The sequence below is a fragment of the Eublepharis macularius genome, chromosome 7 (genome assembly GCF_028583425.1).
Source record: "Eublepharis macularius isolate TG4126 chromosome 7, MPM_Emac_v1.0, whole genome shotgun sequence".
In the NCBI taxonomy this organism is placed as follows: domain Eukaryota; kingdom Metazoa; phylum Chordata; class Lepidosauria; order Squamata; family Eublepharidae; genus Eublepharis; species Eublepharis macularius.
This window is the reverse complement of record NC_072796.1, coordinates 109,132,539-109,145,410: the sequence shown is the minus strand read 5'-3', so window position 1 is coordinate 109,145,410 and position 12,872 is coordinate 109,132,539. Positions and strand designations below refer to the sequence as shown.

Sequence of the window (12,872 nt, the reverse complement as noted above, 5' to 3'; positions counted from 1 at the left end):
GTTCTTTGGTCTACCTGTTCTTTATTCAACACACCCCCACTGGAAAAGTCTGCAATCCATTTTGTTCAAGATGACTAATCTGAACCAGACCAATCTTAGGATAACTTTTAAGTGTTATGGCAGGATTTCTCAGGACTGTATCAGCAAGTTCACTAACACTCATTTAGGCTGCTCACTCAACCACCTCCATGGTGTCATGTTCCTTTACACCATTGATACTGGAATGCTTACATTTGGACGAGGGAATTAGTAAAATGCAATGATTTGTTTTACTTTTACAGGTAAAGGTTGACTTAATTGACCTGTCAGAAAAAGGATGCAGTGACTTTGACTTGCAGGCAGAGTTAGAAAGGTCGTTTTTATCAGAGCCATCTTCTCCTGGTCGGACAAAAACCACGAAAGGCTTTAAACTTGGCAAACACAAACATGAGACATTCATAACTTCCAGGTAACCAATGTGTACATGCCTGCCTAGCAGGGGACAGGGATTTTTTCATTGCAAAGGTGTTGATGGTTGCAAGTATAGGGCTGTATCCAGACCTTGTTACAGCTTCCATTGCAGATCCCATAAGCACCAAGCATGGCCTTTTCAGTGGTTGAAGGGACCACCCCCCTGCCCCTTTCTTTTTCAGTAGCAGAAAAGCTGGTTGGATCCAGGCCATATAGTATGGGGAGATTCAAATTGACTGTATTCATTTGAAGGGGCTCAATGTGCAGTTAATTATAATTCCACACTTTTCAGTCTCCAACACTTAATAAACAGATCTGCCAGTACAAAATTGGCTATGATATGACAGATGTGGCTATTTTAATTGTGCAGAAGAGAATTGTTGTCCTTGGAAGCCTGCTAGTATGATAAAAGAGGAACAAAGCAGCCAGTGCCATTAAGTAAGGCAATGTCAGAGCCAGTGCCAATGAGCAAGGGAAAAGGATGTGGGTACTGAAATGCAGTCCTAAGAAGAGGCTGCTATGGAGAAACTGTATCTAATACTCCCGCTTGTCTCCCAATCCAAAGAATTTTGCTCAGCACTAAGATTTGGTAGATCTTGTTAAAGTTGGAACTGCTCTTTTCTACTTACCGTTAGGGGTGTGCAACAAAAAAAGATTCGAGTTTCCCAGAAATAAGTGATTCTGATAAGAGTCAGAAATATGTGATTTCAGGAAGTGGAAAGTTGCTTCGGAAATGGCTTATTAACCCGCTTCAGTATGCTCTGCAAAGATTCAGAGAACACTGACAAACTTTCTACCCCGCCGCTTAATTCACCTGATGGGAGGCACTTTAAATTCAAACCCCGCAGCTGGCTTCAGCTGATGGGCAGGGGAGCCTCCTCCTCTACTGGTCAGCTGAAGCAAGTTGCACAGGGTTTGAAACTGCCCCTTTCAGGGTGCTTTAAATTCAAACCCTGTGGCTGGCTTCAGCTGATGGGTGGGGAACCTCCTCTTCTGCTGGTCAGCTGAAGTAAGCCACACTGAGTTTGAAAGCGCCCCCTTCTGACCCAAAGCGATCTGAATCGTTTCGGAAAGCTTTGATTCGGTATTTCCAAATCGAGCCAGCAATGCTGGGTCTGATTCAGGAATCCCGAATCTTTCCAATTTGTGCTGATTTGGGTTTTTTTCCTAATCAGAATCCTGAATCGCTCACCCCTACTTACCACTCCATTCAAACTTTCTTGAACAATTCATACAAATCAGTAGTGATAGGCAGTTGGAAAGGAATGGAGGAAAGTCTCTGTTCAATGTTCGACAAAATGTCTTGCATCAACTTAAGCTATCATGCCATTATTTTGAACCTTAATAGTGGGAAGTCAGAGTACATCGAACCTGCCAAGAGAGCCCATATTGTGCCCCCTCCTAGAGGAAGAGGCAGGGGAGCATTTGGCCAAGGCATCCGGCCCCATGATATCTTTCGTCAAAGGAAGCAGAATACAAGCAGGCCACCTTCTATGCATGTGGATGATTTTGTGGCTGCTGAAAGCAAAGAAGTGGTTCCACCAGATGGGATACCGCCTCCCAAGAGACCACCAAAAGTTTCACAAAAGATTTCTTCACGTGGTGGGTTCTCAGGGAACCGAGGAGGGCGAGGTGCCTTTCACAGCCAGAATAGATTCTTCACTCCGCCTGCTTCAAAAGGTGTGTTCTTGGGTCCCTTCGAGATATGTGGACTTTAAGGAAGGGTGGTGCCCTTTGGGTTAAGAATTCATTATCCAGAGTGTTCCTCAAAGTGCACTTCAGTTTAGTGATATCACTGTTACTTCCTACTGTTGATTTTTGCAAGTAAAAGTGGTTTCTGTTATTTTGTTCCTTCTTTCAACAATCCTGGTAGTATTCATAAGCTACAGATGGGATCTGATCATTTAAGGGGATAGTTTCTGTAAGGCCACAATGAGGTGACACTATGGTAATTGCAAGGTTTGAACTAAAGGCTTCCAGCTCAGAGTTTTAATTCTACTCCCTTGGACTGCATTATTGTGCCATTTGCAGATTGTGCCATTTACAGATAACTGCAGTTTAGCAGTTTATGCTGAATGTTGAAACATTTTGTAATTGCTTTAGCTAGTGATGTTTGCTGTTTAGGAAATTACAGTCGTCGTGAAGGGGCTAGAGGGTCAAGTTGGAGTGCACAAAGTTCTCCGCGAGGTACCTACAATGAAAGCAGAGGTGGGCAAAGCAATTTTAACAGGGGCCCACTACCACCCCTGCGGCCATTAAGTTCTGCAGGTATGTGCAGGTTTGAGTGTGTGTGATGGAAATGTATGTATTACCAACTGAACTTACGATAACAGGATAAGCATATCACATCCCATTTGGTCTTCCGCTTGAGGTTGCAGCATTTCATAAGTGAGCTCCATGTGTTATAACTGCCTCAGAAACGAAATGTTTGGTAAAACACTAACATGGTGTTATTTTCAAGTTTTTGGGGGTATAACAACACTGGTGGTTCAGTAATGTTGTGTGTCTGGGAGTAAAAGTCTCCCTGCCTCTGCTTTGGGAAGTCAAAAGTTCAGCCGGACCCAAGCCACCTGTGTGCCTCATGTGAGCACTGGGTTCCTGGTCACTGACAACCACAAGTAGAAATGGGGACTGTTTGCACCCGAATGCCTGATCTGCCACGATCAGACAGATATAGTTTTATGTAATAAAATGAGAAATAAATAAGTGTATGACAGAAAATGGGCGATTCAGTTGAACGTGAGAATTTCAGGATCTCATCTAGTAAGATCACACCATATGTTCTACAGTCGTAACTTTTACTTGATTGCCTTGATTTCAATGGAAATTTACTTTTCTGTGAGTGATCCTAATTGGGTCCCCCATACTTTCTGTTGCACAGCATAGAAAGGCTTAGTCCTTTAGTTACTGATGCTCAGTTGTTTATGCAAATGAAAGTTGCTGTATATTAGTTCCTGCCAAATAGGGATTTTTTACGCGTCCTTGCTTGTGGAGATTGTAATATTCATATTTGCCCTTATGTAGATCCTGATAGGAACCACCACTTCACTGTTACTGATGATCTTTCCTCTCATTTTAAGGCTATCGACCAACTCCTCGTGATCGCGCTTCAAGAGGCCGTGGAGGAATCGGGCCATCTTGGGCAAGTGCGAATAGCAGTAGTAGCGGTGGCTCAAGAGGAAAATTCATTAGTGGAGGCAGTGGGAGAGGACGTCATGTTCGTTCTTTTACTCGATAAATAGACCATTTTGAACATCCTGACTGACCGTTTCAAGATGTCAACAAAATGCTTGTGTGCTCGAGGACCAATGCTAGACTTACTGGTATCTGGTGGCAGTGAGAGAAGTTTTTTTGGGGGGAGGGGGTGTCAAATTTTGTTTGATACAAGATCTGAAATTTCAATAAAACTTTTTTTGTGTGTACAGTTGTCTCCATTTTCTGGCAGAATAGGGCATTGTGCCAGAAGTACTGATGTAGGCTTGCTTTAGCAATGCTTTCTTGTCAGGCTGCAAGCAGTACAACTATACATGTAGCCACCATAGCACAAGACTACTTTTAGCATATAGTTGAGCTAGTGCTGAATATATTTTCTCGTTTCCTGAATGATATGATAGCTCTTTAATGCAGGGGAGGGGGAGTATTTGTGCAACAATACAATCACCATATCAAAGTCAGTACTGTTGATGGTGGGTCTGTTTGAAAGATCACTCCCTTATGAATTTAAAATAGAATATAAAATCTAGATGTTCTGTATTTCTTGCATGTAAAGTTCTTAAAGGTACTAATTTCTCAAAAACTTTCATCAGTTGCTTAGCTCTTTTATCAATCTGTTTGAGTTAAAGTAGTTTTATTACAGACATTTTTAAAGCTTTTGCTAAATCACTATTCCAGTTTAATATCCTTCAGAAACTGTAGAAAACCATGAGTTGGATCCTACAAATACATTCTGCTAGCAAAGGTGATTCATCCCCCTGGAGGGGATGGGGGGCATCTTCTGCTAAAGATACTAGTGGAACAAGATTGCCAACCACCTAGAGAAAAAAAGTCTTGCCACTTTAACAGGCAGTTGAAGCTTTTCATGGTAGTGGTGACTAACATCACTTGGTAAATAACATCCTACTAAGCCTTAGATAAGGGAGCAGGGCATATTCTCCCATATGGTTGACAACCTACAGTCATATTTTGGGCAGTAAAGAAAATGATTTTTTGATCTTGCTGATGAAGGTTCTCACGTTAATTTTTATGTATGATCAAATCTTATGGAGTTGATACAAGAGATACTTCTTTTTATTCATCTTCCTCAACTGTTTCACACATTTCTTTTTAAACTTTTCACATTATTTTTCAGCATCCAGTGCTTCTTCTCCATCAATAGATAGGCTTTTAGTTTGTCATCCTCATTTATATGGCAGAAACCAATAGTACAGTTGCTGATAGGGGAACTTCAGATTCTGAGTGTGGGGTGGGAAAGGATAAGGTAAATTCTTTTAAATCAATACTCATTGGTTACGATAGGGAAGGCCCAAACATGGAGAGCTTCAGCTATCCTCATGTTCCCACATAGTGTGTAAAGAGGTTTATGCAAAAACCTTCTCCACAACGAACTGACTCTGTAGCTCAATGTTGTCCCATCTGTGAAGTGGCAATAAATAATCCACAGCATAGCCTTGAATGCAAAAGGAAGCATTTGTACTTGATGTACAAATGGAGACCTGCATAGATCTGTGAATGAACTAGGTACAATATCGGCCACCCCTCCCCCGCATCCATACACTTACAGGGTTGGATCCAACAAAAGGTTCTGACAGATGCAGGTTTTTTGCTGTGTTCCCTTCCCTCTCCAGCAGCCCTTTCTGGTGATAAACCCTGAGTTTACAGGAGTGCCGTGAAGAGGGTGCAGAGATTTCATCCTATTTCTTCTCACACAGGCTGTTTTTCAACATACATTCCATAATAACTCAACAGTTGTCAAATAGGTCTTGTTTTAATATTCTGAAGCCATACATCTTAACGGATGTTATAACAACTGATGTCCACATTTCTCTGAGAGTTTTTTTATTTTTTGGCTGATCATCCAATCTTTGAGGTATAAACTGGCATTTTTTTCTTCTGAAAATCTTCTCTCTGAACATAGCAAGTGCCCTATCAGGTTATCTGTATCTATAACTTAATTCCTTCCCCCCAGTAAACTAAGAAACATTCTTAGTTTTATTAAGTTACTTTGAACAAATTAAGCATAAATTATTTTCGAATAAATTAGCACCTATCATTCTACACTAACAAGTTTAAGTCTAAATAATTTTGTAGTAAGTGGTCAAAGGGATACTTAAAGAAATGAGTGCAAAGGCAATTCAACTCAAAATCTTGCTGGCTGGTGAATTCAGTAATAGGAGCTACCAGGCATGTGCCTGAAGGTAGCCTTTATGGAAAAATACAACTGTGTGATGCATCTACAAACCTAATCTAATGCACAATTTTTCTTAAAGTGCTAAGGAAGTTATACAAGGGACTCACTCAGTCTCCAAAAGCTATTTATGTATTAATCTAGGACTAGAAACCAAACATCAGTACAAGAACCACCTACTATTTCTAATGGAATGGCTGACATGAGATGGGGGGCTGCCTAACTGGATTTTACAATGAAGAGAATAGTGAGGCTCTTTTTATGAATGTATCAAAAGTGCCAAGTGGACTTGGAGAAATGACATATTGACACAGTATCTTTTTCATGCATGACACAACAGTTGCTAGGTGAGAAATCTAAGTCTCTGTTGTTCAGTAAAGTATATTCCATACCACAATATAAAATTAACAGGCTCCAAAGTCCACATGAGGATTTTCACCTCCACCTTTCTGATGGCAGTTTCCTCCCTGCTCTTGCAGAAGCATTACATAGGTTGCGAAGAGAAAAATCAGTAACCCACATGTGTAGAAGCAGTTTTGTATAGGCTTCTCTGGATCCCAGCTTTAGAGGTTGATTTGGAAGAAACTATTCTGTTTCTGAAACATATTCCAAACGTTACAGAAGTATTCTTTCTATAAAATAAACCTTTGGCTGCTATTATTATCTACAAAGGATTTGTTGCAATAAAGGCACTATGAAACCCATTTTTAAGATGTGAGCTATTGTCTATAGTTTACTTTCCCCCTTACTTTAAATTCCATCCTTTTTAACAGGTCAGGTTTTAGCTTATGCGCATCTACACACACATTAAGGATTGAATACTTAAGGAGTCTCCATGATTCCATCAATATTTGACATATGGTAGTTGAAGTAGCTTTTGAATTATCTGGATCTGAAAACTAAGCACACTTGAGGGTTTTTTTGTTGTTGCTATAATATTGATGCATTCCTAGGATTGGATCCCACTACTTTTTCTGCTAGGGTCCCCTTTTGACCACCAAAAAGACTATCAAATCACATGACCCGTGTGGACGAAAGTCTTATGGGATGGGAAATCAGCTGACACTGAGCAGGAAAAAATGTAAGATCCAATTTGTAGAATTCATTGGAGAGTCACTACAAACATCCTTTGCTCATTTATAGAACTCTGTTTTCAGTGAGGAAAGCTCCTATACATGAAAGAGACTATTTTTTAAAAAAAGATTTGGGCAAGAAAGATGATCCCAAGAAAAATTCTTTTTCATATTAAAAAATTAAAATTAATGTGTTATATTCTAATAATTTAATATTTAGTAACATTTTAATGAATATTTATATTAACTCTTTTTAGGCTTCATAAAATAATTAAGGCCCATGGGGTGCTATCTTTGAAGGAACAGCTGCTGCCTAGTCTCTGGTACAGGTTTTCATGCGTGGCTTCACTGAAGTGATCAGGTCTACAGTACTGACAGACTGCACCCCATTTATGTACATATTATGTGGGAGCAAGTCCAAATGCAGACAAACTATTGATAATTATTCAGAGGAGGCAGGAACTTGGGATGCGGCTTTACATGACTGTAACCTCTTAGGTTTTGATTAATGCTTTCCAGTTGAGTTCGCGGTTGGAAGTTTGCCACTTTTCTGTTGATGTCCTGAGTCAATCGACAATTCATGAGTTCCTCCAGCAATTCCTGTTTTTCAGTTAGCACCTGCTCCAGCTCTTGACGCTGCTGCCTTTCTGTTGCCATCAGGTTATGTATAACAGACATCATCTGAGACATCTGAGTCTGAAAAGTATTAACAATGCAAGTTACTTTTAAATGAAAAGTGTATCTGTTAAGCACTCTTGAGAAAAACAATCTCTTGCCCTTCTCCCAAAGAACTTCAGGAGGCCCATCTAGTTACACTAGCCAATAGATACTTTTTCTGTCTCTGGTAACATCCCTGTATTAGTGGAAAAACTGCAACAATGTGCTCAAGAACTTGCATAAGTCACGCTCATCTTTTGTCATGGTTGGCCCAGTAGGCAGAAGCACTATACATTGTGTAGACCAGCCCTCCTCTACTGAGCCCTCCTGACTGCAAATAATCAATAGTGTGTTGAATCTGAATTTGGATGGGTCCACAAAACAGATTTCATAGATCTTCCTGGATCCATTTCAGATTAGTTCCATACCCCTTGTGAAGTTAGGAAAAATCCCAAATGGACTTGCTTTGCTCCACTGCTCTCTACCATTCCTCTTCCCCATGTTCACCAATGTGAGTGGGCAGTGTCTTATCACGTTAGGCTTCAATCCCCGGATGCTATTGTGTGCATGGGAAATATTGTTCCAGAAACCCTGGGTAGTGCTGCTCATACTTGCAGGAGATATAGAGCCTGCTGCCCTAATAAGTGAGGAAAGGAAGGAAGTGAAAGCTTTTAGTGGTTGCACAGCAAAGGGGACAGAGAATTTGGAATCAGTCCAGCTTACAAAGCAGAATAATTATTAAGGTCTATTCAACTTTCATCTGACTGGTGGTAGTGTTCACTCATCACTAAATATATACTTCCCTGCTTGTCTGATGGGGTACCTGATGTTCAAAGCATTACTTAAAAAAATAAATATTGCAACTAATTGAAAACAGAGTTCGGCAGTGGCATTAATTCACTAAAAGCAACAATTTAGGGAAGCAAATTATCTAGGAGATAAATGCAGTGTAATTCCGTAATACATAAATCATACAGTTACCTTGAGCTCATCAATCTCATTTTGCAAAAAACTCTGTTTTTGCATCTCTCTCCTTTGAGAATCTAATCTGAATTCCATTTCGCATTTAGCTTTTTCTATTCTGTAGACCATATCTGACCTAGAAAATATTTGTCTTCATTAAGCCTAAAATTGAAACCATTATAACCACTTACTATTTCTAGCAATCGCCGCCCTCCTCCAATTAGCTGTTCTAATAGTATTTCAAATATTCTTCAGTTGTGTAAAAATAGTGATAAGCTTTGGAAACTGTTCTGCCAGCTTCTCATAGTCCTTCAAATGTCACAAGTCTTTACAAGCAATTCAGCCTCTCCTTGAGGACCTGACATTTCTAATAATGGCAGAAGTAATAAACACAGAATAGATGGTGGCAAAATCTTCCCGGAACCCTAAAACCAGTTTATCCAGCTTATTTTTCAATAGGTTTTTGTGTGCTTTTTCACACAACAATGCATACGTTTCAAAAATTGGTTCTGAGTTATACAATTTAGTTTGATGGCAGTGTAGGAGAACTTAGCAACTCCCAAAAGTCAAGGTATAATAGGAAAAAGCAACAAGACAAGATGAGCAAGGCCTGTGACTTTGATCAGAATAGACAGATAATCTGTCACTGATATTTTTGAAAAAACAAGCCAAGAAATGTTACTCGATCCTATCAAACTGTTTTTATACTCTGACAATGGGTCTGTCCAGAATCTTATTTGTAAGTGAAAGAGTGTTCGTTTCCAGCTTCACTTACCAAAAAGTTCAGTGCTGGATGAGCAACTAAAGGAATAAGCTTGGAGGTACCAGCAGAAAAGGATGGAAAGAATAGCAAAGCTGCAGGAAGACCAAGAAAAAGAGACAAAAAAAGGGAAAAGGAGAGTACATTCTAGGCCAGGGGTCCCCAACCTTTTTCATCCAGTGGGTACCTTTGGAATTCTGATACTGGATGGTGGGCACAAGTACAAAATGGCTGCTGCAGGAGGTAGAGTAAAAAAAATGTCTGGGAATGAGGTCATGCATAATTCTAATAGTAACTCTTCAACATTTCAGGCAGAAGCGCTGTTTAGCAGGATGCCTTTTAAAATGAACATTTTTTAAAAAGTATTTTCTTGCACACAAATACAGTTTATGTTCAGTAAAGCTGTCAATATCGTGCTGTGATGGCAATTCAAAAAGATACTAGCTGCAATAATGAACTCTCAATGAGTGCTTTATGCTTCAGTAAACGTGAACAGTCATAGAAAAAGGGAGGTAACTTTACTCACCACAGCATATTTATTTCTGTTCTCAGCTGTGAACAGAATGCACAACTGTGCAGCGCATTTTCAGCTTGAGGAATGCTGTACCCAGAACAACTGGGGTACTCTTGGCCCTGGTCTTCATTCTCTGCCACATGGCTATCTAGGCACCATTCAACATGGACTGAGCAGCCTGAACAGAAAGCAAGTGATTAGAGAGGAAGGCCTAAGTAACCTCAACTGGGTTATGCCCTTCTATGTCCAATGAAATCAATGGACATAGAACTTTGCTTTGTACTGTTTATCTTCTTCCATATCAGAAACAGAATTGTTTCAGCATCCTGTGATATTTCAAGTAAATATCAAATATTAACAAGCAAATGGCTTCCTATATTGTATACATTATCCAGCTACGTAGGTGCCAAACTAGATGGGACATGTGACATCCTTGATTAGGATTTCCCATTAAAAAAAAATGTGGGGCTGATAAATTGATCCAGGGATGGAAAATTCCCACAACTATATTTTTTATAGAAAAGTTTCCATTTTAAAAATTGCCTCGTTATAAAATTGATTAGAAATTTAATGATTGGTTACAATACCAGTCCAATTGGAGAACTGTAAGTTAAATGTTAAAGTGAATTAGTGGACAATAGTGGCATATCAAGTATAGTTATCTAGGTGTGGTAGTTTTCAGTGCCTCAATTTTCTTTCTTCAAATTTAAACACTGGAAGGGTGGTGTGTATGCTATTGATCCATTATTTCTTAAATATAGTCAGAAGTGAGAGAATCAGTACAAATAAAGGTCTTTTCAAATTGTGGCATTCTGATTACAGAACACCCTCCCCTTATCAGTTTTCCTGGTACCAAATTTCCTAAACTTTTAGTGTCAAGTGAAAACCTAGGGAGCAAGCAGGTATACTTGGGACTAACAGTGCAATCCTAAGGAGAGTTACTCCAGTCTAAGCTCATTGAAGTCAATGGGCTTAGACTGGAATAACTCTCCTTAGGATTGCACTGTAAGTCTCAAGTTATTCAATGGGAGTTACTCCCAGGAAGTGACTGTCCTTAACACTGTAGCCTTATTAAGCATTTACATTAGTACAAATTTGATGATTTAAAGTTGATATTGTTTACTTTTTAAAAAAACTTGTTTACTCTTTAATGAATTTTAAAAAATTGTGTAAGGTATCTTGTGATTTGTAAGTTGAGGAATGCAGGCTCTACATTTTCAAAAGAAGCAATCATCATGTCCAAAGAAGCCAGGCACACTATCTGCAGAAACCTTTTTCTCTGTACATGGCAAATGACAACTTTTAGGGGCAGGGGGATTTTGATTATGGAAATGGAATAGGAAGTAAGGATTGAGGACCCCTTCCTCTAGTGCGACACTCCCAAACAAAATAGCAACTATATTCAGCTGCTGTAAAGTAAAATTTTGAAAAAAAAAAACCCTTGGGAAATGCAGATCATGGATCTCCTGCATCATATCTATTTTAGCCCTAGGCTAGTGTTTTCGATGGCTGGACATGTGCAAGAAATCCCACTTTGGTGGTATCAGTAAGGAAACGTTAGTTCCCCAAATATTGGTGCCAAAATTTCATACAAGACAAATTGTTTCAAGTAATCCTAACAGAACACAAAGAGAGTTCACAGAAAAATGCCACTCAATAAAGCCACCAACTACGGGGACTTCCTGATCTATATTCTAAATTCAAAATAAAAAGGAGCTTCACCGTAACTGCAAGGTAATGATCCGTTTCTCAAACGTCTCTGACTGTCAGCATTTAAGGTTGGGATCTGGTTGTATTTACACTTGTGTTCATGTCTGTCAATGGATTCCAGTGAACATACCATTTCACAGCCATATTCTTTATTTCTGCAATGAAGCTGTAGTCGATTAAGTTCATTCTTCATGTACCTGGATACAGAAGTTAATTCTTGTCATCTTTACAGTACAGTAAAATTGTTTATATTCATAAGGTATCATTTGATTCACAAATTACAAAGGAAATACTTAATAAATAATACATTCTCATAACCAAATCTATTTTACATATCAATTTCATATAATTAATAACAGCACGCTAAAAATACATATAGGCAGATTTCATCTTGGAAGCCAAATAGATTAGAAATATAGACCAGCATTCAAATGTATTCACTTAAAAACTGAAGTCATTCTAATCATTTTTCCAATTTGTAGCTATACTAATTTCTAAATCTACATCAAGTATTTCATAATTTGAATAACAATATAATTACCACAGCATTCAGTAGCTTTTAATTTCAAATACATGGTCTAAAACAACACAAAGAGCTTGAATTTTTTGGCATGCCTTTTAAATATGTTCAAATCTGCTCTATTCACAGGGCCCTTCCAATATTGATCATTATTAAACTTATTCTGTATGGCATCTAATACTATTAATAACAGTTTTTCTTTTAAATCAGTAGAGATTTATTTGAAAGGAATACCATTCCATATCCATTTCCAATTAGAATGTGAGAAAATTTTGACTAAAACCCTTTCCTGTTTTTTCCAAAATGTAGGGCCTGAGTGATCTAGTCCTACCAGTACATTCTAAATAATGTCTATTGAATAGACATTCACTATTATGAATGCAATGCCCACAGGACTCAGTGAAGTACAGTTACAGACAGCACTGTTTTTCAAGAAGAATTTTGGTGCTAAGTTAAAAGTGACTAGGCTTGTTATTTGGTCTAGTCAATTCCACCACTTGTGGGATAAACTGGAGTTAGTGTACAAAAAGGTGGGGGAGCACCACCATTACATTTATAAAGTTGTCAATCTTTGGTAGTAAGGTGCCACAAGTCAGTTACATACCTGTTGAGAGGTTGAAGGTTGGACTGATCAAGAGGTTGACGGTCCTCTGGACAGTTATCATGAAGAGTAAGCCATTTTTGTATGCAAGAAGAGCAGAAAGCATGTTCACAAGGAGCCTGCAGGGGATCTTCTAGAACAGCTCGACAGATGCTGCATTTGAGTCCCTCGTTAACAGAATTGACGAAGCGCTCAGTATCATAACCCATTCTTGCTATAG

The 12,872-nt window shown here is 39.0% G+C and overlaps 2 protein-coding genes across 3 annotated transcripts in view; one reads left to right on the top strand and one right to left on the bottom strand.

Annotated features, from left to right (window-relative positions):
- Window positions 1–3,872, top strand: part of VIRMA (vir like m6A methyltransferase associated) — a 47,471-nt gene extending 43,599 nt beyond the window's left edge. Inside the window, exons 21-24 of the mRNA XM_054985157.1 lie at window positions 282–448; window positions 1,799–2,130; window positions 2,575–2,718; window positions 3,531–3,872. Of these exons, the coding sequence (XP_054841132.1) occupies window positions 282–448; window positions 1,799–2,130; window positions 2,575–2,718; window positions 3,531–3,688 (801 nt within the window). The 3' untranslated portion in view covers window positions 3,689–3,872. The remainder of the gene's footprint in view (window positions 1–281; window positions 449–1,798; window positions 2,131–2,574; window positions 2,719–3,530) is intronic.
- A 1,633-nt stretch (window positions 3,873–5,505) lies between these two features.
- LOC129333640 (E3 ubiquitin-protein ligase NRDP1-like) lies at window positions 5,506–12,872 on the bottom strand. Of its 2 annotated transcripts, XM_054985442.1 has the most exons (5): window positions 12,656–12,872; window positions 11,544–11,728; window positions 9,834–9,999; window positions 8,566–8,683; window positions 5,506–7,623 (listed from the first exon to the last, which is right to left on the bottom strand). In XM_054985442.1, the coding sequence occupies exons 1-5, from the start codon at window positions 12,859–12,861 to the stop codon at window positions 7,360–7,362; spliced, it is 939 nt and encodes a 312-aa protein (XP_054841417.1). In that variant the 5' UTR covers window positions 12,862–12,872; the 3' UTR covers window positions 5,506–7,359. The 2 variants fall into 2 exon arrangements, 1 of the variants encoding a protein (XP_054841417.1); XR_008597433.1 differs by lacking the exons at window positions 5,506–7,623; window positions 8,566–8,683; window positions 12,656–12,872 and having other exon boundaries at window positions 9,914–9,999; window positions 11,662–11,735.